This window comes from Rhineura floridana, chromosome 2 (assembly GCF_030035675.1).
Source record: "Rhineura floridana isolate rRhiFlo1 chromosome 2, rRhiFlo1.hap2, whole genome shotgun sequence".
NCBI lineage: Eukaryota > Metazoa > Chordata > Lepidosauria > Squamata > Rhineuridae > Rhineura > Rhineura floridana.
In genome coordinates, this window is record NC_084481.1 from 120,865,351 (window position 1) to 120,892,438 (window position 27,088).

Sequence of the window (27,088 nt, forward strand, 5' to 3'; positions counted from 1 at the left end):
AATGGAGAAATGCACTTGCCACATTACTATTCTATTATAATTCTTCCCAAGTCTACAGCTACAGAATTAGTTCCCTCAAGGCTAGTCTGAGAGATATAGATGTGCCAGATCTGAATGTTTCTCACAAGACAGTACAGAGCACCTTTGTGGCTCTCTCACAATATTTTTGCTGTGTATGAATGCCATTGGTACAAGATAGAGCACAGAAGAGAACTGGATGTTCAGAGTAGTCAGTTTAGGTCTTCCATTCACAATATAAAGAAAATTAAGCCTCACATCAGAAAGTATCATGTGAGCCCCTCCCACATGGATATGTATGCCTGCTCTATGTTCACATAACATGCCACTAAACCTACCTACCCCTCTGGTGCCATGAGCTCTTTCCTCCCTCCCTCCTTCCTCTCTCTCAGGAAACCACTGTTCCCCACCCCATTTCAGCAGCTGATTACTCAGTACTCCCTGAATGCCTGACAAACGTCCCCCCCATCCTATGGATGCATCAGCCCCAAATTCACAGTGGATTGTGTTATCATATATAATCTATAACCATCTCTGGCCTTGTCACAGCTGTGGAATCAAATCTAGCAAGTACAATGTCCAACCATATCAGACTAACTCTTTGCTCAGCTTGTTTCAGTTAACAGTGAGTGAAAAGGATATATCCTGCCCTCTTTCACTGCTTTTTATTGGTGTTCCGCTCACACACAGAAACATCATTTAAATGAAATTCAGATGTGTTTTCCTTCCTCCTCACATTGCTGACATATTAATTAGAGATTTGCACCTGGTGCCTTGTATGGGCCTATGAGAATATCGCTGTTGATTGATTCTTTCCCTTGACATTTCTCCTGTTTTTTTTAAAAAAAACATAATCATTCCTGATTTATAACAAAAGAAGATGTAAGACCCAGAATTAATTACAATTCCTGCCCCCTGCACTACTGACTGCAGAATCTGTTGGCAGAGATAGGCATTTTCTAAACTGACTAAAGGACACACGTATAAATGAAGATACCCATGTCTGCTAATCAGCCATCCTACCTATCACCGCCTTACTTCAGAAAAGCCAAATTCAATGTACATATCCATACTTGCAGATTTCCACTTCATATTAGCCACAGCGGCTCACAGCACTGAACCACTCAAACTGCTCTTTAATTGAAAAAGCAGCCTTGGGATTTGTGCACAGTCAAGTTGCTATGGGTAAAAGAAATCCCAGGCACCAACACAATATTATAACATGGAGATGATCCAAGACAGAGATTCTGGTTGCTTTCAGATAACCTGTTTATTGAACATTCATCCTGATTTGTTTACACAAAGTTTACAAAGAGGTTAGACAGCATTGGCTTATTTATAGAGCATTCATTCCGATTAGTTTGCGAGGAGGTTACAACAGCTTTGCATCAAGCAAATGTTATCCCACACTTTCCAGTGCATTTCCCCATCACTTTCTTTATTGCAACAATTCCTGTTTTGGGAGGAAGCAGGTTTGTTTTGGAGTCACTGTGGCCCTTGGGTCTCTTTCCTCTTTTAGGAACAAAGGAATCTGCCTTATACTGAGTCAGGCCACTTGGTACAAAACCATTAAAACACTAAAAATAGTAATAGACAACAACAATAGTAGAGCAGCAGTCAAAATTACTCCAAATAGATAGAGGCAATTTTAAATCGATACAATAAAACCTTCATCTACAAACCAAAAACTTTCTTACAAAGTAAGATTTATTCTAGGTTCCGGAAGACAATTAATGAGAGTGTGAAACATGCTTCCCTCAGAGGGCATTCCAGAGCTCTAGACACAGCCACAGAAGAGGCCAAGCATTATGCAACAGTAACATAGATAGCACAGTTCTCATTAGCACAAGTGGCAAAAATGGACAGTCAAAATCCACATTCATGTCAGTTGGAACAACGGTGTAACATTATGTCAGTTAAAGAGATGGAGTATGTTAAATAAAACTTTGGGTTCACTGGAGTCCACAAGATGCTTGCTCTGTACTATGACACCCACACAAACACCCCTACCCTGCTGTCACACATGTCAAAGGACAGGAGTTCAGCTAACTCAGTAACTAACCACAGCAGCCAATCACAGGACTATATCATCCCCAGAAAGGAAACACAGCACATACATCAAGATGCACAATATGGGGCTGTACCGGTTTGTCTCATGCTAAACAATTAGGACCTCCACAGTGGGAATGCTGATGCAAGACAATACTTTGCAAAGGAAAGGTATATTGCTTACATTTGTTTTCACAAAAATTCACAGAAACTCTTCTCACTAAAAACCTCAGCTCCACTGCTGCACGTCGGACTACAAGGACAAGGTAAGCAAGGGACGGCAACTCACCAGGCAAGAGCAGACCAAGCCTCACAGTCATCACAACATGACTCTTGCAACTTTTTCCATTTCCCCTAAGATGAGTTTGGAGAGCCAGTGTGGTGTAGTGGTTAAGGTGTTGGACTACGACCTGGGAGATCAGGGTTCAATTCAAATCCCCACATAGCCATGAAGCTCACTGGGTGACCTTGGGCCAGTCACTGCCTCTCAGCCTCATGAAACCCCATTCATAGAGTTGCCATAAGTCGGAATCAACTTGAAGGCAGTACATTTACATTTTTTAAGATGAGTTTGCACAGTACTCAGACTCTCATGACCACAGTGTGTGTACCTTTCAAACGCACCATAAGAAAACAATGTAAACAACACTCTCTGACTCAACAGGTTGGAGCTGTTTGAATGATAGTGTCCTCTGTGTGTTCAGCCCGACTTGGTGACACGGGTATCGGAGACACTGTTTTACAGTGGTACTGATCCGATCTCAGGATCGTTTTCAGAGGATGGCATTGGGTCATTATCTTTTGGCCCTCTGGCAGTTGTGCTGTGGGGTGCCGCAAGGTTCCATCTTGTCTCCAATACTGTTCAACATCTAGATGAAGCTCTTGGGAGGAGCCATCAGGAGATTTGGGGCGAGATGTCAGCAGTATCTCTATTTCTGTGTAACATCTGAATCAGGAGAGGCCATGCAAGCCCTGGACCAGTGCCAAGACTCAGTGGTGGGCTGGATGAGAGCCAATAAACTGAGTCTGAATCCTATCAAGATAGAGGTGCTGTGGATTGGTGATTCCCAAATTCAGATAATTGGTTAGTTGCCTGCTTTGGATGGGATCATACTCCCTCTGGACTAGATTTGTAGTCTAGGGGTGCTCCTGTATCCATCTTTGTCACTAGAGACCCAGGTGACCTCAATGGCTAGTAGTGCCTTTTACCAGCTTTGGCTGGTAAGACAGCTGCAGCTGTTTCTGGACCAGGGTAGCCTGACCACTATTGTCCATGCATTGGTAACCTCCAGGTTGGATTGCTGTGATGCGCTATACGTGGGGCTGCCCTTGAGGTTGGTCTGGAACCTGCAGCTGGTGCAAAATGTGGCAGCACGACTGCTCACAGGGTATCGTCAACATGCTACTCTGCTCTGAAATAATTGCACTGAATTGCAATTGCACTGCATTAGCTACCAGGCCCAGTTCAAGGGTCTGGTTTTGGTGTACAAAGGCCTATACAGCATGGGACCAGGATACCGGAAAGATTATCTTACCCCTTATATACCCAGTCAGTCACTGTGCTCTGGAGGTGAGGGCCCCCTGCAGATACCATCTTATCAGGAGGTCCATTCCTCAAAACATAGGAAGTGGACTTTTAGTTTTGTGGCACCTAAGCTTTGGAATTCCTCCCCTTAAATATTAGACAGGAACCATCTCTATTATCTTTTTGGTGCCTACTGAAGACCTTCCTTTTTCAACAAGCCTTTTAAGGAGAGGCCTTACCGCAGTCTGCATCTGTGTTGGAATTGCTTTTTAAGATGGTTTTAAAACTTTTTTAAAAAATATGTTTTTAAAGATGTTTTGTTTTAATATGTTTTTAAAGATGTTTTAAGATACTTTAAAGTCTCTTTTTAAGATGTTTTAGAGTGCTTTTTAGTGTTTTGCTGGCCATCCTGGGCTTCTTCTAGGAGGAAGGGGGGGATATAAATTTTAAAAATAATTAAATAAACCCAAATGCACCTTTCTTCTCCATGCTCAAACCCAGAAATAGCAAGTTTTGCAAGTCTGAAGCCACAGCTGGCTTTTAAAAATAAAAAGGTGAACAGCTTCCCTTATGGGCACACTGATAGCTGAGCCAGGATGTGATTCATTAACATGAATATTTCTCATTTCGATTTAGCCAGCATTGGAGGAACAAACTGAGAGCTTTTTATATTAAGGCTGCAATCCTAAACACACTTACTAAAGAGTAAGACCCAGTGAACAGAGCAGGACTTCCTTCTGAGGAAACATGGATTAGACTGCTCTGTAAGCCAAACATTTCCATAAGGTTATCTACATGTTCCAGGTACCTTGTTTTGTTTCTTTCTAACATGTCTGAGCCCAATAAATAACAGTTGTAAACTGAATACAGACAATATTTATTTAACAAGCCCAGCCAGAACAATGTAAGGCAAAACAAACAACTGGTGTATTAGGGAAGATAAAGTAATTTGAAGAACAATGTCCTTAAGACTGTGAGCTCTAGATGATAACCTTAAGACTGAGCCAAGCTCTAGATTGTATGGAAGATTCCCCATTCTTTGCCTCTGAGATGCTAGACAAGTCACTATTGTTGCCTTTCTTTTGCAAAGGCAACAGCTTTCCTCCATTGTTTATCTCCAGCAGTTGACTGTTATACTGCATCTGAACATGAATTTTCTATTTAGCTATCATGGCTAATAACCATTGATGGACCTCCATGAATTTGATAATGGGCTATTACTGTGACACTATAACTGCTCCATAAAATGGCCAAGCCATTTTGTTAGTTAAGCTAGCTCCTTGCAACCTGAGCATAGTTGACAATTATAACACACCCAGTTCTGCCTGTTAGAGAAACCATGAAATAGACAGCTGGAACATTTTTTTAAAGATGTTTTTAATATGTTTTTAAAGATGTTTTGTTTTAATATATTTTAACGTCTTTTTAAAAGGTGTTTTAGAGTGGTTTTAGTGACCACAGCATTAAGAACATCTGGAGCGGTCCTTAGATGCTATAGGTCTACTGGTGGTAACCTGGTGGCCCCGGCACTGAAAGTCTTCCAAAGTAAGGTCCTGGCGCAGATCCTGTATGGGGCTGCAGTATGGGGCTGGGAGGAGTCTCTTTTAGCCAGTATTGAGACCATCCAAAATAGCTTCCTCAAAAAGCTCTTACGGCTACCCTATGGAACCCCCACGGCATTTCTCCGAACAGAGACTGGGCTGCCCCCAATCAGTGCGCGCATCCATAACATCCTGCTTAGATTCTGGGGAGCAATAACAAACGCTCCATCTAAGATAATTCTGAAAGCCTGCTATATGTCAGCTTCGTCTGACAGAGGATGGCTTAACAAACTCTCGTCTGTGCTCCACAGATATCACATCTGGGACTAGATTATACATTCACAAAGTAGAACTAAGTTCTGGGAAGCTATCATCTGTCACTGTGAGTGGTTGGACAGATTAGCGATTGCCAGCTCTAGGTTTTCTAAGTGGTATGGCTTGATTAAGTATGACCAGCAGAGGGCAAGCTATTTAACTTACCCCATATCAGTCCAGCTGAGGCAAGCCTTTACAGCGCTTAGGATGCAGTCAATGCCTAGCTCGGTTTTGACCGGACACTACCAACAGGTTCCTTGGGAGCAACACCTATGCGTATGTGGAGCTGCGGTGGTTGAGGATTTGCCCCACTACCCTCTTTACGCACATCCAAGGGAGAAATTTCTAGGTGACTTGATTAAACAGCAGGGAGGCAACCAGGACGCAAATGTTATTTCCTTTCTTTTAGCCGACAATGATCATTTGGTTACTTACAGGGTAGCCCATTTCGCCTAGGCAGCGCAAAAACTACGGGTTAAGCATCATGCCATGCTAGAGTTTCGAGGGTAACCAGACGGCTCCCCCGTCTATTGCGTTAAAACCTACGATATCAAGTGTAAGTGATCTTCCTTTCGTAGAGTGTTACCAAATATATGTCTGTGATGTTTATAGTGGTTCTATTTTTAGTATAGTATTTTTAGTGTTCTACTGAGTGATTTTAATAAGTGTGACAACTGTTTGTTTGTACTTGCAACGGCCTATGGCCATGCAATAATATTTACCAGTACCAGAGTGGTTTTAGTGGTTTTGTTTGCCGCTCTGAGCTCCTACTGGGAAGAAGGGCAGGATATAAATTTAATTAATTTAACAACAACAACAACAACAATAATAAAGTCTGACCCTTCATCTACAGGGGTCGGTAGCACACAAAGTTTGCTTCTAGACTACCTGTTTGTTGAGCACACATCCTGATTCATTTGCAAAATGTTTGTGGAGAGGTTTCACAACATTGCATCAAGCAATTGTTATACCACACTTTCCACTGTGCACAAAAGCACCTAATCTGCTTTAACTGTGCAACCTGAATTTGCTGGTATGCCATTGAATTCTACCCACAAAACAGCGACAGTCTGAAAGCACCCAAAGATTTTAATTTCAGCTCTAGTACTGTTTCAGTACTTTGATGGCTTTATGCAGAATGCTGACTCAGTACTGAGAAGTTCTTATAAACATTTGAAATTCCATTTGTAAAGCTCAAGATCATATACAGTACTGTATTTCCAGAAAGTTCTGCTCTTCAAATACTACTAAGAGAAAAGCAAGAAAAATACAACTCTAAATAACAAACATCTGCCCATCATCTTTTGCCATGGAGCATATTTTCATATCACATAAAACTGTGTGTTTCACTAAAAAATTATATAGGATGGCAATGGCATTCAATGCTAGTCCTACTCAGAGTAGACCCATTGAAATTAATGAATTGGGTCTACTCTGAGTAGGACTTTGTTGGCTACAACTCATAATCAGTCAGTATTCTGACAACCAAACACAGATATTACTTCAATGGGACAATAAACTATCCAGATTCTCAGAGTGTAATGATCTAAAATTCTTATGAGAGCTTTGCAGGATCTTAATTGAGCAATCACACTAGACTTTGCTCAAGGAGTAAACTGTTCCAGCTGGGAGATGCAAATAACTGCAATTATTAGACAGTGAATAAATTATTTAAAATAGAGGAGTTTCTAGAAACAAATGGTAGATATCAGTTTATCTATTATAGTGTGACGAAAGTGTCATTATATATTTTAGTTACTAGGTGGTACTGAACATAATTGTATTTGGATGGAGTCAGCAGAGATTAAAAAATATCTGGAAATTTTGAAGCCACGGAGGGAAAACATTTGGACAAAATGGGCATTTTGGGAAAAATATAAAAATATGCAATGCTTTAACACCTTTTACCATCACTTTGTTACTTTAGGAGCATACAGCGTATTATGTATAACTTGGTTAAGGAACCAATGGAACACAGATGTCAAGAACTGGGTGTTTATGCATGTTGATCAGTTAAAATAGTTTTACAGGAGGAGGTGCAGGCAGGAGAGAATTATGCTAGAAAACACCCTGAAGGGTTTTTTTAGTATCTATTAACATATTGGCATCTTGCACTGTATCCATGATGATCAGCATTGCATCCACCCAGCATAATATAGAGGACTATACCCATAGCTCATAGTACTATATGCCTGCCATTATGGGACTTGGCGCAATCTGTTGCAGAGATTATGTGGTTGTCCTAAATTAGAGGTTCAGATGTGTGTGCCCACACATCCCTATAGAAGTAATATACTAATTTTAAAAACATAGAAAATAAATATATGCAAGGGGAAGGAATGTAGTTCAGTGATAGGGTACATGCTCAGGACTGGCTCCTTCGGTTGGCGAGTCCTGGCGGTGCAAGTGTTTCCAGCAGTGTGCATTGGGCACCATTTTAATTTGCCACCATGCTGCAAAGTGATGTTACCTTAGCAACATGGTGGGAAACGAAAAGTCTAGTTAGATACAGTTACTTCTCAGAGGGTCAGGCCAGAAAAGGGGAAGCACAACAGATGTCAACTGTGTAGTTAGGTTTATTAATTGAGAACAGTACTGAAGACTGGCAGCACAATCAGAAGTCTCACTCCGTTCAATGGGATATACTTTAAGGTAAGGGTGTATAGTTCTGCAGCCTCAGGGAGAAAAATCAAAGGAACTTACTTCTGAGTAGAGCTGCACTGTAAGGCTGCAATCCTAGGAACTTTTACAAGAAGACAATAAACCCCACTGAATACAAAGGGATTTATTCCGATTTTGTATTCTCCAATAATGGTAACAAGCAAGAGGTCGTATTAAAATGCATAACAACTGCCTTTTAAAAATTTGCTAGTATTTACGGTGTCACAAGACTCTACAGTTTTTAATGAAAATACAGACGGCTCTCCCTCCTTGTCGTTTTGTCTGAGAAATGTCGCCCGCAATCCTTTGAAGTCAGACCCAGTGAACTCAAGAGGGAACCATCCATAGGTTCGACCTTTTTTTTAGAAAAACACAGTCAATGGCTCCTGTTAGATGCATCTTTTGCTGGGGTGCAATTTGCCAGCCTCTTGCTTCAGTCCCTCCTGCACTCAAAACGGCCGCTCCTCCCACTTGATTAACAAGACCAAACGCGAGGTGATGTCATAATCGTCCCAAAGAGAGAAAACGTCCGGTATAAAACCGGATTGGTTCCTCCCCTCCCTTCTTCCAACGCAAAGTAGGCATCGTTTTCAACATAGAGTTCACCATAGAGTGACGGCTTGCAATAGCTGCCGGAAGTTCAGGCTAGGAGTGACTAAGCTTCATGTTTCATCTCCTTCTAGTTCCCTCCCCCCGATAACATTCTGGGAAGGTCCCTTGAGGCAGGTCTTCCGTTTCCTTCTTCCTTTCTTTCGTGTGGCTTGGTTCTCTGCAGCAGCGTGGTGAGTATCGGGGAGCGGCATTTAAAATGGGCGAATAATTTCAGACAAGTGCGTGGTCTTTTTGGTGAGGGTATTGGGCAGTCTCCATAATTGGCTTATGGGGGCTTTTATTTAATTGATTGATAATTGACTGTTTTTTTTAATTTTATAAAAAAATCAAAGAAAAATACTATTAGTACAAATAGAATCAATTTAAAATTTCCGTCCTTAACTATAAAGTTGTTATCTTTTACAGGCTTTCAGGATGAGGAACACCAGGAGAATTCCCGGGCACTTCAGCCATGCCCGTGGTCAGGGAGAAACATGGAATTGAATTGTTGTTCTGTAGGAAATAAGCTGGTTTTGCCTCATACGTGACTCGATGGCTGTTGCTCAGAGCAGAGGTTTGTGCTAGCTTTGCAAAAAGAGCAGCACTCATGTTTTTCGAGGTCTATCAACAGGTATTAAAGCTATTGGTGATAAATTAAGCCTGCATGTTCAGAGGCAGTCTACTCTATATACCAGATACTGGCTCTCATGTTGGGAAAGGGCTGTTGTGCTTACACCTGCAGGTATGCTTCCCGGAGACATCTATCTGGTCCCAGCTGGAAACAAAGGGCTATGCCCAACGTTGGCCCTACTCAGAGTTGATACATTGACATTAATAGGCATTATTTAGGTCCATTAATTTCAGTGGGTCTACTTGAACAAGGCACATAACCCAAAATTCTGGATTGCATGGATCTTTGGCTATATCAAAAAGCCTCTTAATGTCCAAACAAGTACAACTTTCCTGCATTCATATTGCCCTGCTTGTGGGTGCTGGTGGCCCATAAATAAAATAACTTTTTAAAAAGGATTCTTACATTTGATTAATTCTTAAAGAATAAACTTATTTGTCTATGACTGATAAATGTCCAAATGAAAAATCTTGCCTAATGCTTGAGGAATGTGTTATGTACTTGTTTCTTAATATCAAAAAGTGTCTTATAGATTAAACATAGTAATTTTCTGAAAGTTCAGATTCCAAGAGGGTTGAGAAATGCCTGCCTCCTTTTCCTGATTGGGTGCTAAGCTCTCCCAAACTCCCTCCTCACACAATTGCCACTGTATAAGGAGAGCATGGAGGTGATTCTTACCCTTCCCCCTACCTCATGTTGCCATTCCTGTTGCTTTCAAATGCTGGGGATAAAACTACTGCAGCAGAAAGCTGCTTCTAGTCAACTAGACTCCTTGCATGATTCCCATGCTTCTCAGGCATTGGTAGCCATGTGGGGGAAGAATGCTTGAATAGGGCTTTAATGTGATATATGTTCTGAATCAACTTTCACACATGGAGGCTTTCATTGTTATGTGCCTCCAAGTCGATCACAACCTATGTCAACCCTATGAATCAGTGACCTCCAATGGCATCTGTTATAAACCACCCTGTTCAGATCTTGTAAGTTCAGGTCTGTGGCTTCCTTTATGAAATCAATCCATCTCTTGTTTGGCCTTCTTTTTCTACTCCCTTCTGTTTTTCCCAGCGTTATTGTTTTTTCTAGTGAATCGTGTCTTCTCATGATGTGTCCAAAGTAGATAATCTCAGTTTCATCATTTTAGCTTCTAGTGACAGTTCTGGTTTAATTTGTTCTAACACCCAATTGTTGGTCTGTTTTGCAGTCCATGGTATGCTCAAAGCTCTCCTCCAACACCACATTTCAAATTAGTTGATTTTTCTCTTACCTGCTTTTTTCTCTGTCCAACTTTCACATCCATACATAGAGATCGGGAATACCATGGTCTGAATGATCCTGACTTTAATGTTCAGTGATACATCTTTGCATTTGAAGATCTTTTCTAGTTCTCTCGTAGCTGCCCTCCTCAGTGCTAGCCTTCTTCTGATTTCTTGTCTATTGTCTCGTTTTGGTTAATGACTGGCCGAGGTATTGATAATTCTTGACAAGTTCACATTTCTGGAAATTTTCAACCCGTGAGGGGAAAAACATTTTTGGAAAAAAATATCCAGTATTTATTTAGCACCCTTTACAAATTGAAAGTCATTTTGTTACTTTAAGAACATTAAAATGTATTATGTATAACTTGGTTTGTCCATAAAAAAATAATGTTTGTTATACTAAAAGTAGAGTTTATTCAGATTACCTTTTTTAAAAAATAATTTTTTTGTTATAAATTGAGCTACAAGTTGTTGAACTGTAAGGAACCTAGCAGCATCTCTTTGATTTTGACAGTTTATGAGAAACAAGCAAAAAAGAATATAAGATACTATCTACACTGTATTTATTTACTTAATTAAATTTATATCCTGCCCTTCCTCCCAAAGGAGCCCAAGTGGCAAACACACAAGCAATAAACATCTAAAAACACCTTTATTGTGTATTAAGAATATTACTATGGCTTCTCTAGTCCTCCCCAATGTCAAGCAGCCATAAAGCAGTCATTTCCATAAAAAGAGCTGAGAAAAAGATGGGCAGGGAGAACCAAGACTCAATGGATACTGCATAAAATTTAATGTTTTATTTTTCTCTACCACTATCAGTTTCTCCTTGTTGTTGCTCTGTACTTTCTCCCACTCTTGGCCCAAGAGGACAGAAACAATTCACCAACTATGCCAACAAGAGGAAGCCCATAAGCAAAAAAGGCACTGAACCCTTCCTTCTCTTGTGTTAATGGCAGTGCCTCCTAGACGCAGAAATGCATCTTGCTCTTGCATTTGAGAGTTGTCCTCTCAGTGTACAACTCGGGGCTTGGTTGTCCTCAGCAAACAGGAAGTGTAATGATCTGATTCTGTACATAAACCTACTTAAGTCTTCCTGTTACTTCGTTTTTGAAATCATTTTTAGGGAGTAAATATATGAACACCTTGTCTTAAACATTTTATTTGTCATTTTGAAAACATTTCATAATCCAAATGCTTCCGGTTTTGGGAGGAAAAGCACCAAAATGGGGATTTGTTTCTGAATTTTTCTGGGTTTTTCCCCAGGCTGTCACATCTCTAGTCACTTCTAGATATATTTAGTTACTGTGGTGTCCTATAATAATTGGAAAACACTACCTGATCGTTATTCATTGTTTGTAGCATGTAGAATCTTCTTGTTCTGGGCTCTGTGCATATTTAAGCACATTATGATGCTATTTCATTATTTAAAAAATCTGTGTATAAGATTTTATCATCCTCATTACATATATTTCTTTTAGGCAAACAAAATACCCAGAAGGACAGGATAGTGTTGGAAGAGTGCAGAGTCATGGAATTCACTTTGACAAACAGTAAAAGATAACCAAAAGCATGACTTTTGTTAAGAAGCCACCAGGTCAGTATTGTAGGATATAAATTTGACTTAAGAGCTTGATTTTTTACCAGTAAGCTTTTGTATTTTTCAAAATATTTCTCTTATGAAAATAAAACAATCCACAATATGTCACAAATACAGATGGAATTAATTTATTGGGTTGAGACAGTACAAGAATAAGAAATTTGCATATGTATAAATGACCGAGACTAGAGTCACATCTAAATGTCATCAGTCATTGTGGTGTGCTATAGTACTCGGAAAGAAAATACTGACCTTTATTCACTGACCTGTTGTTCCATAGCAAAGTCAGTCACCAGGTTAGTGACAGGCCTACACCTGAATTCCAGTGAGCTTTCCAGTGAGACTAAGTGACTTCATAAAATACAAAAAACCAAAATGGAGGGCAAACCTATACAGCTCTCATGCCTACCTAAACTGCAAATAAGTTCTTCAAGAAGGAAAGAACACATCAGTTAAGATTTCAGGAAAAAACATAAGTAAAAATGAGCAACATTGCATTTTTTTCCTTTATAGCATTCCTGCTTTGGAAAAGTTGGTATGAAACCTTGCTGCTTGAAGGGAAAAAAGCGTAAGACAAACTGGATAGTTGTCCCAATTAGGCCTGTTTACCCCAAATCACACCCACCTGCCCCATACCAAATATCCTGGTGGTTTCTGGTTTCAGTTGAGGTGTCTAGTTCTGTCTCGACTTGAAAGTAGCAGACAGTGCTGTACGCATAATAGGGTGTGATTGCAGATATTTACAAACCTTGTAATTTGTGCAATCCTTTTGAGAAGCTTTATTTATTGTTTACCAAAAATGCTGCTTCACATTGAGGCTAGATTCACACTCTTGACATTCTTACTGCTTTCAGTGTGCTATAGCTCTGAGACTCCCTTTATTCACTGCTTGTGGCATTTCATGCCAGAGTACATTGGAGTACAATATGCTGTTTTCAGCATCTACTGAAGTTAACTCTAGAGTCATCTTCAGAGAAGTATAAGAACTCTATTAAGCATTATACGAATGTGAGCATTGTTGTATTTAGCTACCATTCCTGACTTGTCCCTAGAACTGTAGGCAAGTCCTAGCCTTGCATCTCAAGAAGTAGAGGTTAGGCTAAGAAAATGATTTTATTGAGGTTTCTAAGTAAGCTTTGTTACTGAATTGGATTTATTTATTATTTGATTTATATCCCACCCCTTCTCCCAGCACCCAGATTAGAACCTCTACCACTGGCTTCAGTAAAACCAGTATCATTTTTTTAAATTCAAATCTCTTTGGAAGCTGACTTATGCTGCAAAACTGATTAAAAACTGCAGGTACATTTCACTGAAACAAGAGTTGCTCTTCATTACTTACATTTTACCAGCATAACTTTTTACCCTTCACCTGGATACGACATCTCACCAAGGATTTGGTAAACTTGTTTTTGTCAGTCTGCCTCCTACTAAAAACTGGGAGGATTGTGCCTGCTTCATGAGATACTGGTAGTGAGTGGCATTCAGTAGTTGATCACAAGCCTTATTTATATCACATTGAATATGTTTGTGGTGCACATTGAAGGAATACTTGCAATATCTTCAACTTTCTTTTCAGGCTTACTACAAAGGGAGAAGTGCCTAAGCAATTCCTATTTGGAAACTCTTCAGCAGGACAGCAGATCTGACCGTAGGGGAAACGGAATGTGGAAACTTGTGGAATAGTCTTGACATCCAAATAAAAAAGCTTGCATCAAAGCCCAAGTTGCTTGGTTTCTGTTATGTGGAGATAGCATTTTGAGGAATGCATTCCCATGAAAGAAGAGTTGTGCGATACTAATAAAACTTGCATATTGTGTGCATCTTGGCAGCTTTTGGATTGCTATAATCTGTATTTTATAACTTGCATCTCCAGTGCTATGTTCATAGTGCTAATAACCAAAATTGTACCAAGTAATCACAACAAAACTTAGGAAACAAGATATGTAAGAATTACCTAATGGCAAGTCAAATAAACAAGTACAGCTCACTTCTCAAAGGGCAGCATTTGTGTTGGAGGGCTTATTTTCGTGACCCTTCTTTATTGGCCCGCTTCTAAAAACCTTTCAAAACTAGCTGATGCAAAATCTAGGAATATATTCCCACCACCAAAATAGGCTGCAGACAACTTATCCTGGTTCCCAGTCCATTGGTGTCATTTAAAAAGTACTGGCTTCAGCCTTAAAGGTCATACACTGCCCAGGTCCAGGGTATTTCTGGGAAACTGTTCTCCCCTTTGAGCTTCTTGTACAGAGACTATCATCACCTGAGGCTCTGTTGAGGGTGCCATGGCCCGCAGAGGCTAAAAGCACACTGAAATCTTTTCAGTGTAGCACTCTCAATGAGTTAAAAGGATAATCAACAATTGGTTAAATCCAAAGACTCTATGAATAGAGTTCTTTGTGCTCAGTAGTCCCAGCTCATGCTTTAATAGGTAGAGAGGTTTTTACACCAGTTCCCCCTGAAAAGGTGCTGTAGAAACAGTGTTGTAGTTTGCAGGTGAGGGGATCAGTGAAAAGCACAATTGGACTGAAAAACATATGAATAAGACTTCTTGCATCCATCCTTTCAGTTATCTCATTAAAGGCGGAAGTACCTAGTTGAGTAGCATGCTAATTCCATTGTGGTCTTTGGATGTACTGTGGAATTTAAGCCAACTTTCAGATGCTTTTTGGTATTTGTGTTCTTTAGCTTTTAGCACAGATGGTGTTCTACATAAGAAACTTGAATATCCCTTATCTAATTCTGAATAAATACCATGCCCATTAAAAAATGGTGTTGCCCAAGTTGGTTTTCCTTAAAGATAATTTAGCTGGATTTTAACATTCTTGTTAGCTTCTGTAGTCTGTTGATGTGAACTGCACAGTTTACTGTCCAAAATAGCTATATTACACTGCAGAATGTGAACATGGTTGCCTCTTGACTACAACATGGCAAAACGGTATACAAGTTGCTGAAGTTGTAGGTTCTTCCACCAGTATGTCTGACTTGCAACCTCCTTAGCATCTAGATTTTGTTAACAACCGTGCAGGTTTTTGCTTTCTGGATGCCTATATCGGAGACCTTAAACAGACTTAACCAAGACAGATACACTGTTAACAAGGTCAGGCTCAGCAGGAGAGTGGTGGTCCAATTGCTGGGGAAAATCACATTTAGCATGTTGAGGCTTTAAACATCCCTTGAGCCTTTTGCCACATTTGCATCCCTTAGAAGAATATGTTATCCACTCTGTTTGTGTCAAGATTGAATTATTGGAATGTATTACAGACATGGGACAGCCCTTGAGAAAAGCTTATAAACTTTACTTGCTCAATCTGGCAGCAAGGCTAACGTTTATTTTATCTGTTAAAATATCTATACTGGTTCCTATGAGCTGTATTTAGAAACAAAGCTGATTTTACTGTAAAAGCCCTAAATGACACAGGATCAATTTCACTGCCCCACTATCTGTGCTCATAAGCAGCAATGAAAAAGCCTTGTGTGGTATTTACCCTCTACCTAAGACACCCTCTTCAGAAATCTGCCTAGTATTATGCTTCTGTCTTAAAATATTAGAATAATTTTATTTTTGCCAACTTTAACAAACTGGATTTTACTGCTGCAGGCTTAGTTTAATTGCAATTGGGAATATTTTACTTTCTGTATTAGATTTTATATTCTGCATAGATATGGGAAAGAAATGTTTCCTTAAAAACATCAGTGCAGTTTCCTGACAGGATGATCAGGGAGCTGGAAACAAAGCTCTATGAGAAAAGACTGAAAGAACTGAGCATGTTTAGCCTTGAGAAGTGATATGATAACCCTCTTCAAGTACTTGAAAGGTTGTCACACAGAGGAGGGCCAGGATCTCTTCTCGATTGTCCCAGGGGGCAGGACACGGAATAATGGGCTCGAGTCGCAGGAAGACAGATTTCGACAACATCAGGAAAAACTTCTTAACGGTTAGAGCAGTATGATAATGGAACCAATTATCCAAGGAGGTGGTGGGCTCTCCAAAGCTAGAGGCAGCTAGACAGCCATCTGTCAGGTACGCTTTAAGTTGGATCCTGCATTGAGCAGGAGTCGGACTCAAAGGCTTGATAGACCCCTTCCAACTCTTTATCTGATTTTGTATCCGAAGATAGGCTAAAGTTCTAAAGCCAAACTAATTTGATGGTGAGGGGGGAGAATCAATACCTAAATTAAGCATCCATTAAGGGTAGACAAACCAGAGTGTCTGCTTGCCCTTTTTAAGTTTAGCTGTGCATCACCTCTTTCCCAGCCGATGTGTGTGCAAGTGCTAGCACATGCAGAAACACCCCCCCAAAATTTCATGCACTTAAAGTCTATCTTCACGCTGAAAAGGGCTGAGATATTGCATTCTGTGTCATTTTTGTGCTTTTCAGCTAAGTAACTGCAAGACACCATTTTAAATGCAAAAGCCTTGTGACCTAGTGTGTTTTCCTCCCAAAAGTATTAGAAGCGTCAGAATTGGCAATAAGATGGTTTAAGCAAATCAAAACGTATCTGAAACTGTGTTTATTTAAGCCTGAATACATACAAAAATCCTTTATGCCACTAGTACACAGGCACCACCAACTTCTTTGATTTTCTCTTCTGCCTTTCTGCTGAAGAATTTTGCTTTCACAATTACAGGCTGTTTGGGCAGTTTTCCCTTGCCCAGGACTTTGTAATAACCCTGGAAAAGAAGATGATGTTAGCAGACGCTTACAAATCCAAAGATAACGTCTCCTGCAGCCACTATCAGTTGGGACTATTTTCAGTACAATTCAAAAACAAAAGATTTTAGAGTTGTGTATGTAACATTTGTCCCCTTAATGGATGACCTCTGGAAAAACTTTTTGCCAAACCAAGGACTGCAAGGTATAATCAAATAATCATAAATTGTAATTCATCATGCATGCACATCTTATTTGTGCCAGTATTTTCACACTTTTGTATTCTTGACATAGGATATTTGGGCTGACAGGATAATTGGTACTTTAGGAAGTAAACCCAATGATATTAGGGGTTTTCAGAATGAATAGGCTATGTTGATTTATCACATCTTGTCCTCTCAGCCTGAGCACGTACTGTGAATGGTTTGTATGCTTGAATCCTGAGGTTTTCTCCACCAGTCGAAAGCAAGGGAGAGGAGGTGACTTTTGCAACTTCCACCAGTAGCCCTGTGCACCCCAAAAAAAAACTGTCAGAGGATTGAGGGACCCATTAGACTAAATGGGCTGCTGTCTCCACCAGGATCATACGCTGGATGGAAAGCCTTCAGTTTGTGGAAAGCACACTTGGGAATCAAGCCAATGTCAAGAATGCAGTGCGCATAATGCAATCTCAGTACCAACACTGGGTGGCCATGCTTGCGTATTAGGAAGAGCAAAATCCAATGTTTTATGTATAAATATTCCAAAATCCAAATTAGGACAATAACTTTAAATAGGCCAATGAAAATATTACAGAATAGCATGCAGGCTTTCAAGAAAACTTCATCTGGCTAGATAAAGAATGCTGCAATCCTAACCCTGTCTGTTCAGAACCAAGTCCTACTGAATTCAGTGTGGCTTATTTCCAGGATTGCAGCTTTAATCTCAAACCACTTAATGCCCTAAAACACTACTCAACTGAACTAGCTTCACACACAAATTCTGTGTAATCAAAATAAGCAGGTAAAGAAAGCAAAGATTCATGGCACTTACAGAGCGTACAACATCAATAACTGGAGCCAATCCAGCCTGATTTTTGGCATAGTTGAGTCTTGTCTGCTCACTAACAAGTGTCCAGAGTTTATCCAGATTCACTGTAGGACAGAAGTGCTGATTTTTCTTCAAGTGGTAATGTCTCATACCAACTTTTCCAAAATAACCAGGATGACTAGTAAGGAATCATATGAAAAATAAAGTCACTGCGTAACTCATTTTGAAATATATGAACATCATCACCTAGCTAGAGGACATGCAAAGTATGACATTAGTTTTATAGCTGACTGGACAAGAAATTACCATCTTCATGTAAATCGCTCTAGAGATCTTCCATTCCAAAAAACCTGATTAGGTATATCCACTCAACTACAGCCCAGCTTATTTCTCTTAATGCCCCCCCGACATTCCAACCTACTTTCTCTCCATGCACCACTTTCATCTTCAATCTGAGTAAATAAGACCCACAGTGGTCAAAAACAAGAAAATACATAGTTACAAAAATGTGTATTTATTGCCCAACTTAATAAAAAGTACTTTAAAAAAAAATTTATCATAAAAAATCAACTCCTATTGATTATTAAGTATCTAGTAAGATGGAAAAAACAGTTTTGGTTACTACCATGTCATCTCAGTTATCCCAGTATTATTTCACTGCTTGATGCTCCAAATATCACAAAACATGATCTTGCAAAGTCACAGCTGTATACAAATAACTCTTAATTTCATTATGATTATTTGCTAGGAGGGGGTTGTGCACTGCATATACCCAACTATTCTATGACAAAAAGATATGTTATAGGAAACTTCCAAAAATATACACTATTCCAATAGAAAGGGAAATCTATAGTTAAGTACAACACTAAATATTTGTCCTTTTAATTGTTGCATATTTTTTCAGGGTATTGTTGCTGCAATAGTCAAAGGCACTGCTATAGTTTTCCTTTCAACAATCCCAGCAGATCACCACACACTTTGGGAAACTTGGAGCATTTGACTTATTGCTGCAAAGACATGCAAAACGATTATCCCTATCCTCCTGACGCTGCACACACCCCATCTTGGGATAGCAGCCTTCTGTTACTAACCTGGTGTCTGACTGAACTATGAAGGTCAGATGTTACTCTCCGAGTACTATAGCACACCATGATTACCGACAATTAGCTAGATGTGACTCTAGTCTCAGTTATCTGTAGATCAGTAGCAACTTGTGTGATGCAGCGGAGCTGCCCCACCAACATCACCGCACCTCTTCTAGAGGGGCTTGAGAAGGGCACTGTTGAGGTTGGGGCTACATTCCACATTGGTTGAACCATTCTGGAGCCTCTAGCAATGCACCCATGCAGCCTCAGCATCGCCATCACCCTCTCCCAACCTATCTAGGTAAGCTGCAGCAGTGTAGCAGCCTCCTGTTGTCAAATGAGCAACTGCCATAGATATATAGCTTCTCATGACTAATTCTAAATTAAGGTTGAAGCCCTGTCATCGTTTACTGGGACATAAGTCCCACTAAGCATAAGTCCACCCAAGACAGTGTAATGGACTACATTATGGCCCCAAGCCAGAGTTGATTTTTATTCTTGAACCCACTTCAGACTATGTGTATTAAAATTAACATCTACAAGGCAAAAAAATCTGATTTGGGTGTCTGTTATAGATCTTTTTGCATTATCAAATCAAGAGACATATATTGCTTACTATTTGTCAAAATTGATTCTGTGGTGGTGCATACCCCCAGCATTACCACGACCTCCAGGATGTTTCCTGTGTTTACCTATAACAGACATCAATAAGAGATTAAACCTTCATCTTAGAATTAATACTCAGAACAAAGACACGATCTACTTCTGTTAACATGTATTTATTTACCTGCCCTTCCCAGCCAGTCACCGTCCTACTGTATCCATGATGAATATAACTAAATATTCAATATGGAGCTTACAAGTACTACTAACAAGGTCATCCTCTACATAGTTTAGTGATAAAGCAGAAGATTTCCAGCCACCACAAATCAGCACAAGCCAAGTAATAAATAATTTACCAATACGGCCGTGGCCATGGCTGACGTGACCCCTCAGTTTCCTGGTCTTCCTCAATCTGGAAGGCTGAAAAGATACAACTTGTGTGAAAAAAATTATGAAGAAAAACATACACAATTAGCAAAGCTTGGTGTAACAGGGCTATCAACCCCTTGAAAATAACACTACTTCAGAACAACCCACCCTCCTTTTTTTCCTAATTTATTTTGTTTCAGTAGCTGAGAGTTTTTTCCTTCTCCTCTCCTTGAACTGTTTTTTATTCCATCTAACAGTCATAAAACAATGTAACTAAGAACTAGTGTTTGCTTTTTTCTTTCTCCCTAGCAAACCCTTTTCCTTTTATGTTATTTTTTAAAACTGTGAGCCTGAGGGCAGGGACTGTTTAATTACTTGTCTTGTAAGCCACTGTAGGGGCCTTTTTGGCTGGAAAAAAAAATGAAAATGGACTGCCTAGTCGATTCCAACTTATGTTGACCCTATGAACCAGGTTTTCATGGTAAGTGGCATCCAGAGGTGGTTTACCATTGCCTTCCTCTGAGGCTAAGAGGCAGTGGCCCAAGGTCACCCAGTGAGCTTCGTGGCTGTGTGGGGATTCGAACCCTGGTCTCCCAGGTCGTACTCCAACACCTTAAAAGAGTAGGCTAAAAAACCCCATGCTTTAAATAAATAAATAAATGTGGGTAACATTCTGTGGGAATATGGTTATTTTTATTTACACTTTAAAATCAGGGTGGACAGAAGGTTGAACATGTTCCACTGGTGGACCTGTGGCCAGTTTCTGGTAGATGACCTAGTACCCCTTGGCTGCTTGGATTCTTTCAATGAGTGATATATTTTGAACTAATCCAACAAGGCAGTTTTTGCACTTTTAAGGAAAGGCAAGAGCCAGTGTGGTGTAGTGGTTAAGGTGTTGGACTACGACCTGGGAGACAAGGGTTCAAATCCCCACACAGCCATGAAGCTCACCAGGTGACCTTGGGCCAGTCACTGCCTCTCAGCCTCAGGGGAAGGCAATGGTAAACCTCCTCTGAATACCGCTTACCAAGAAAACCCAGTTCATAGGGTCGCCATAAGTCAGAATCGACTAGGCAGTCCATTTCCATTCCAAGGAAAAGCATATTTAGGATTAACATATATTAGTTGTGCTTTAAGATTATTATTTTATTATGTTAGGTCCAAACCCAACATGCGAGTCGTCTCTGTCAACCCCAACTCGCTTACACCCGAGAAAGTGCGGAGCTGAGTGCAAATGAACCCACTATCAGAGATCAAGTAAACACAAGACAATTCCTTTGCAAAGGGGACCCAATACTCACGAGCCAAAGCAGGCCAGCATGGGAACCTCGTTTATTGGTAGCTTAGGATATATATAGTCTCTCCCCAAAGTTTACAATATTGGGGTAATGTCATAAACACAAAAGAAGCAATCGCTAACTATTACAACCTTAAGATATGTAGAAGGAGGTAAAGGGGTACAGGGGATGGGCACAAGTAGAAACATTGAGACTATCTTTTAGACTTCATGTCTGCATATTTCGGATGTCCTTGAGATAAGCACTCTGCAAGACCAGACAAAGAGAATGGTAAAGAGGAGCCCAGCTGCAACCGGGCGCCCCTCAAGTGGAGACAGACATGTAATTATGAAGCTTGCATATCAAAGAGTTTCACAAGTCAAGGTCTGTGGGACATCGGAATAACTTTTAACATTTCTATGCAAGGCACGTTTGTAACAATAAGCAAGGTTATAGGCATGAATGTGATACAAGAAGCACATCATAGTAAAGGTTCCAGCTTAAACCGGCTTTTATTGTTCTAGCCACTGGAATGTAGGTAAGGGTCAGGTCACCAGGAAATAAACCGACATTTATATCAAAAGTCAATCGAAGGCCACTGTGGTTCAATTTCCCGTGATGTACAAGTTAGTTCAGGTACAATAAGTGAGTTATAGTTTTTCAGGCAACTGGGTTACAAATCCTGACCTAACAATTACATGGTGTTTCTATCCCACATTTCCCCTAAGGAGCTCAAGACAAGTGTTCATGGATCTCCTTCCTCTCCATTTTATCCTCAGAACCACCCTGTGAGGTAGGTTAGGCTAAGAGACTGTGACTGGCTCATGGTCACCCAGCAAGCTTCATGACTGAATGGAGATTTGAACCCTGGTCTCCTACATCCTAGTGCAACACTCTAACCACCACAGGCTCTCTCAGGAAGATGTCCTGAATAGCCTCACTTGCATTGTAAATTTGACACAAATTAGTGGATCTAGCAAAAAAAAAAAGTAGACTGAAGTCAGTCCACCCCTAATTAATATAGCCATCCTAGGCCTGAAGGATGAGGCACACAACACTGAATGAATACACGACTGTATTGCTTTTATATAACACCCAGTTATTTTAATGTGAAGACTGCATGTATGTATGCATGCATGTGTTTATATATATATATATATATATATATATATATATATATATATATATATATATATATATATGAGAGAGAGAGAGAGAGAGAGAGCGATTTCTGCTTTGTGGTCCCTCCTAGCCTGGATGTATGTACAAAAGACCCCACCCGCAGCCCCAAAGACGTAGTCTGGAGAAGTGCTTCTACCGGCTATTTGGGCTGCAGTGGGGGATGTACCTCTTCCCGGATGACTGTCGCTACAAACCAGGCCACCACATCTCTCTTGGAGATGGAAATAATCTGAAGAAATTAAGAGCAAAAAAGTGGGGGATAGTCCTGGGGATAGATGTATCCCGCTCCGGGCAATTCTAGAAGAATTTGGGCAGAAAGGGAGAATTCCTCTTTCTGCCTGCTTGCGACGACAGAACTTAGCAAGGGAAGGAAGAAGAAAGTCCCCGGCCCAGGCCTCAACAGCATCTTTCATACCTCCCACGGTACAGCAGGAGGCCAAGAGCTCTCAACTAGAGGCCATCCTTCTCACACGCTACACAGAAAGGCTCCAAACGACCCCGATACCGACCACGCCGCATCGCTACCTACCATCTTGCTCAGCCAGTCAAAGAAAAAGAGAGCCCCCTCTCGCGAGATTTCACACAAGATGTGGAAGAATGATTTCTCGCGAGATCTCGATCTCGAATGGCACGGGAGAGAGGTTAAGTGAAAGCAAAGAGCTATTTTAAAGAACAGTTTCCCATGCATTTCACTTCCGGTTCTGATTAGATTCCTCCATATGCGGGTCAAAAGCGGAGGAAGTAGAGAAAGATCAGAGGCTTCATTTCCTTGCACTGCTTTGAAATTATCTTTTCCTCTATGTTTCAAAAGAGTCCTATTGTGCGTTACAGGAGTATCATTGGTTGGGGGGGGACTCTTGAAGCATTTTTTTTTAAAAAAAGTACAGTAATTAAGCTGCTAGAGAGTATGAGAAGAAAGAAAGCTTTAAAAGCTGGTATTCAGTGTGTTGCTTTGTGGATAAAAAAGACGACGTATAAGTGATGTGGAGGGAGCCAGTGTGGTGTAGTGGTTAAGTTGTTGGACTACGATCTGAAAAACCAGGGTTCGAATCCCCACATAGCCATGAAGCTCACTGGGTGACCTTGGGTCAGTCACTGCCTCTCAGCCTCATGAAAACCCTGTTCATAGGGTCGCCAAAAGTCAGGATCGACTTTAAGGCAGTACATTTACATTTATAAGTGATGTGGAAACTTAGTGCTGTTCTGTAATTACTATTAGCATTTTCACATGTGTTTTAAATTGTTTTTATATTTTTTAAATTTTAAAATTGTGTTTTAAATTGTTTTTAAAATGTGTGTTTTAAATTGTATATTTGTTTTAATGTTTTTGATTGCTGTAAACCACTCAGAGAGCTTCGGCTATGGGGCAGTATACAAGTGCAATAAATAATAATCTTGGCAGTCCAAAGAATTACTATTTGAACTGACAATACTGAAAACAATGTTTTACTTCCTGTTCAGACTGTATGATTTCCAGAGAGACCGAGTAGGAACAGCTATAGGAAAAGTGTTTACTTGGCCAGCAAATGAAAAGGGAGCTGTTTTTAGAGTCTAACAACCCTAACCTGCTTCCAGGGTTGTTGTGGAGATTAAATGAGGAGTGGCAGAACAATGTACACCACCTTAAACTCGTTGGAGAAAAGGTGGGATATCAATTAAATAAATAAATAAGCCTTCATCTTGTGTAAGGGTGCATGGCCTGCTGGGAACTGATTAGAATATGCTTCAACCTTCAAGATGCAGTGTGGGCTTTTAAAAGAATGCATAGGAGGCAGAAATTCTATATAATTTTATAGGCTGGTCTTCATATCATTCTATGCCTATGATGGGGAGCTATACCTGTTTAATCTTTGTGTGTATGCAGTCTTTAAAAGAACAGGGTCTTGCATCTCTCCCATGAATCTTTGACAGTCACTTTTTTTTTTACTTTTTGTAGTGGATAACATGATGCTTTCAAACTACTCTATCAAATAGTTTCCAGAGAGGTAACCATGTTAGTTAGTTAAATAACAAAACAACAAAGAGCCTTGCAGAACTATAAAAACTAACACATTCATTACAGCATAAGGTTTGTGGACTCTACTCCATCAGATGCACAAAGTGTTGTGCTGAGTTGCCAGTATATTAGCCGAACTGACCAAAAACCTGCTGGTTTATTATCAGCATTAAGGCTATTTCAAGTTGACTCAAACACTAGCAAAGATGCCCCAAATTGTCTTCTAGTGCCTTATGAATCATCTGAGCCGTACATTTTCAGGGCCGTGGGCACATTTACAAACTTCAGAAACTGTCAGAAAATGGCTGCCATAATTGGGCCTGTGTAGTGAAAAAATGACTGCTAAGAGGGGGCCACACACACACTTTCAGTTCCCCTCCAATTAATTCCTGTTTAATTAACTCTTGATTCATTCATTTCTCCTCTGTCAGCAAACTCACATGCATGACCCGCACGTTATCCCCAGGTTCATCATGCATACACCAGTTGAAAAAGTGTACTTGGACTTTCAAAAAGCTTTCAGCAAGGTACCTCACCAGAGACTCCTCAGTAGGCTTAGTAGTCATGGAGTAAGAGGGGAGGTCCTCTTGTGGATCAGAAACTGGTTAAGCATCAGGAAGCAGAGAACAGAAATACATGGAGGGATGTATTCTCCCAATGGAGGGATGTAGAAAGTGGAAGCCTCCAAGGATCAGTATTGGAACCTGTGCTTTTTAACTTGTTCATAAACAAAATAGAGTTAGGGGTGAGTAGTGAGGTGGCCAAGTTTGCTGAGGACACTAAATTGTTCAGGGTCATTAAAACAAAAAGAGTGTGTGAAGAGCTCCAAAAGGACCTCTCCAAACCGAGTGAATGGGCGGTCAAATGGCAAATGCAATTTAATGTGAACAAGTGTAAAGTGATGCATGTTGGAGAAAAAAATCTTAATTTCACATATACTCTCATGGAGTTTGAACTGGCAGTTACTGACCAGGAATGAGACCTTGGGGTCATAGTGGATAGCTTGATGAACATGTCGACCCAGTGTGTGGCAGCTGTGAATAAGGCAAATTTCATGTTATGGGTCATTAGGAAAGATATTAAAAATAAAACTGCTGATATCATAAGGCCATTATACAAATCTATGGTGTGGTAGCATTTGGAATACCATGTACAGTTCTGGTCACCTCACTTTAAAAAGGATATTGTAGAGTTGGAAAAGGCTCAAAAAGATCAACCAAAATGATCAAGGGGATGGAGTGACTCCCCTAGGAGAAAAGGTTGCAGCATTTGAGGCTTTTTAGTTCAGACAAAAGGTAAGTGGTGACATGATAGAAGTTTATAAAATTATACATGGCATGGAGAGAACGGATAGGGAGAAGTTTTTCTTCCTCTCTTTTTTTCCTCACTAGAACTCATGGACATCCAATGAAGCTGAATGTTGGAAGATTCAGGACAGCTAAAAGAAAGTACTTCTTCACGCAACACATAAAGCTATGGAACTCACTTCCAGAGGAGGCAGTGATGGCCACCAACTTGGATAGAGTGATGGCCTCCAATTTCGATGGCTTTAAAAGAGGATTAGACAAGTTCATGGAGGATAAGGGTATCAAAGGCTACTAGCCATGATGGCTATCCTCTGCCTCCACAGTTGAAGGCACCATGCTTCTGAATACGTTTCTGAAAACTGCAGGTGTGAGGGGAAGTGCTCTTGTGTTCAGGTCCTGCTTGCAGACTTCCCATGGGCATCTGGTTGGCAACTGTGAGAACAGGATACTGGACTAGATGGGCCACTGGCCTGATCCAGCCAGGTCGTATTAAATTGTTATGCTCACCTCACACTTAGGTTCATCATATATACACACCATTTCTCCACCAGAGATACTGACTGTGGCAGTGTATTCCTGTGAAACACATGCTATGTGTTTAACCAGTCCAGTAATCAAACCATTATACTGAACTGCCTCTCCAGATGGGAGTACTGTAGGGCTACAGTGCAGTATGCAGGTAGAATGATCTACTGGTTTGACTAGTCTATACATGCAGCATTTTGGAGCAGTGTGGAGAGGGCTGTGGAGGTAAGGATTTTAGTGAGGGGCATAATATGTGTTTGGGGTATCAGTGAGGTCTGAAGTTCAGTGTGGGGTAGAATTTGTAGAAGAAGTTTCAGTGTAGTGTGAGATTCAATGGGGGCAAGATGGGGGGGGTTCAATGGGTAGCAGGGTGAGTGTGCAAGGTTTGTGTGGGTGTTTCAATGTGGGGAGGGAGTTTGGGGGGATTGCACCATGGGATGGAGTTTGTAGTGCACACTACATACATGGTTGAGGGGTGTGATCCCCTCTAGTAGTTTAACTCTTGGACTGGTCAAACACATGGCATGCATCTCGCTGGGATATTTCCCATAATTGCCATGTCACCACATGGTTTATCTCACAGGATTGTTGTGAAGTTAAATACTGGAAGAGAATCACCAGTGTCCTCCTGACAAGCCTCGTGGAAGAGAGTCAGTGTGGGGTGAGATGTGTTTGTGCTTCAGTGTGAGGTTATGAGGGTGGTTTCAGTGTTGGACAGTGTGTGTGTCATTCACTATGGTTGGGGTATTTATGGGGTTGCAGTGTGGGTGAAGTCTAAGGAGGTTGCAGTGGGGTGGGTGCATGTGTGGCTGTGGAGTGTGTGACTCCTCATGACATTTTCTCAGATTTCTAAATATGCCCACAAACCCA

At 40.6% G+C, this 27,088-nt stretch overlaps 2 protein-coding genes, 1 long non-coding RNA gene and 2 other non-coding genes across 5 annotated transcripts in view; 2 read left to right on the forward strand and 3 right to left on the reverse strand.

Moving 5' to 3' along the window:
- The window catches only part of TRIM66 (tripartite motif containing 66), a 101,293-nt gene extending 92,425 nt beyond the window's left edge, over nucleotides 1-8,868 (reverse strand). Inside the window, exon 1 of the mRNA XM_061610322.1 lies at nucleotides 8,152-8,868. The gene's annotated coding sequence lies outside the window, so the exon portion shown is untranslated. The remainder of the gene's footprint in view (nucleotides 1-8,151) is intronic.
- Nucleotides 8,691-13,906, forward strand: LOC133377075 (uncharacterized). The gene is made up of 4 exons (XR_009760608.1): nucleotides 8,691-8,891; nucleotides 9,127-9,331; nucleotides 12,069-12,184; nucleotides 13,767-13,906. It is a non-coding gene; the product is annotated as an uncharacterized LOC133377075 (long non-coding RNA).
- LOC133378648 (small nucleolar RNA SNORA3/SNORA45 family) lies at nucleotides 12,366-12,496 on the forward strand. The gene has a single exon (XR_009761081.1). It is a non-coding gene; the product is annotated as a small nucleolar RNA SNORA3/SNORA45 family (small nucleolar RNA).
- Nucleotides 13,907-16,690: 2,784 nt separating the features above from the next.
- RPL27A (ribosomal protein L27a) lies at nucleotides 16,691-23,093 on the reverse strand. Its single transcript, XM_061610363.1, has 5 exons — nucleotides 22,920-23,093; nucleotides 19,919-19,982; nucleotides 19,576-19,651; nucleotides 17,878-18,052; nucleotides 16,691-16,865 (listed from the first exon to the last, which is right to left on the reverse strand). Exons 1-5 carry the CDS (start codon nucleotides 23,076-23,078, stop codon nucleotides 16,737-16,739), a joined length of 603 nt encoding a protein of 200 aa, XP_061466347.1. The 5' UTR covers nucleotides 23,079-23,093; the 3' UTR covers nucleotides 16,691-16,736.
- Nucleotides 18,953-19,064, reverse strand: LOC133378649 (small nucleolar RNA SNORA3/SNORA45 family). Its single transcript, XR_009761082.1, has one exon. It is a non-coding gene; the product is annotated as a small nucleolar RNA SNORA3/SNORA45 family (small nucleolar RNA).
- Nucleotides 23,094-27,088: the final 3,995 nt, after the last annotated feature.

Coding starts and splice junctions, on each gene's coding strand:
- RPL27A (XM_061610363.1), bottom strand. CDS start 23,078: ATGCATGGGAAACTGTTCTTTAAAATAGCTCTTTGCTTTCACTTAACC. Junction 19,652..19,918: donor CCATGGCCACGGCCGTATTG/GTAAATTATTTA, acceptor TGTCTGTTATAG/GTAAACACAGGAAACATCCT. Junction 18,053..19,575: donor AGAATCAATTTTGACAAATA/GTAAGCAATATA, acceptor ATTCCTTACTAG/TCATCCTGGTTATTTTGGAA.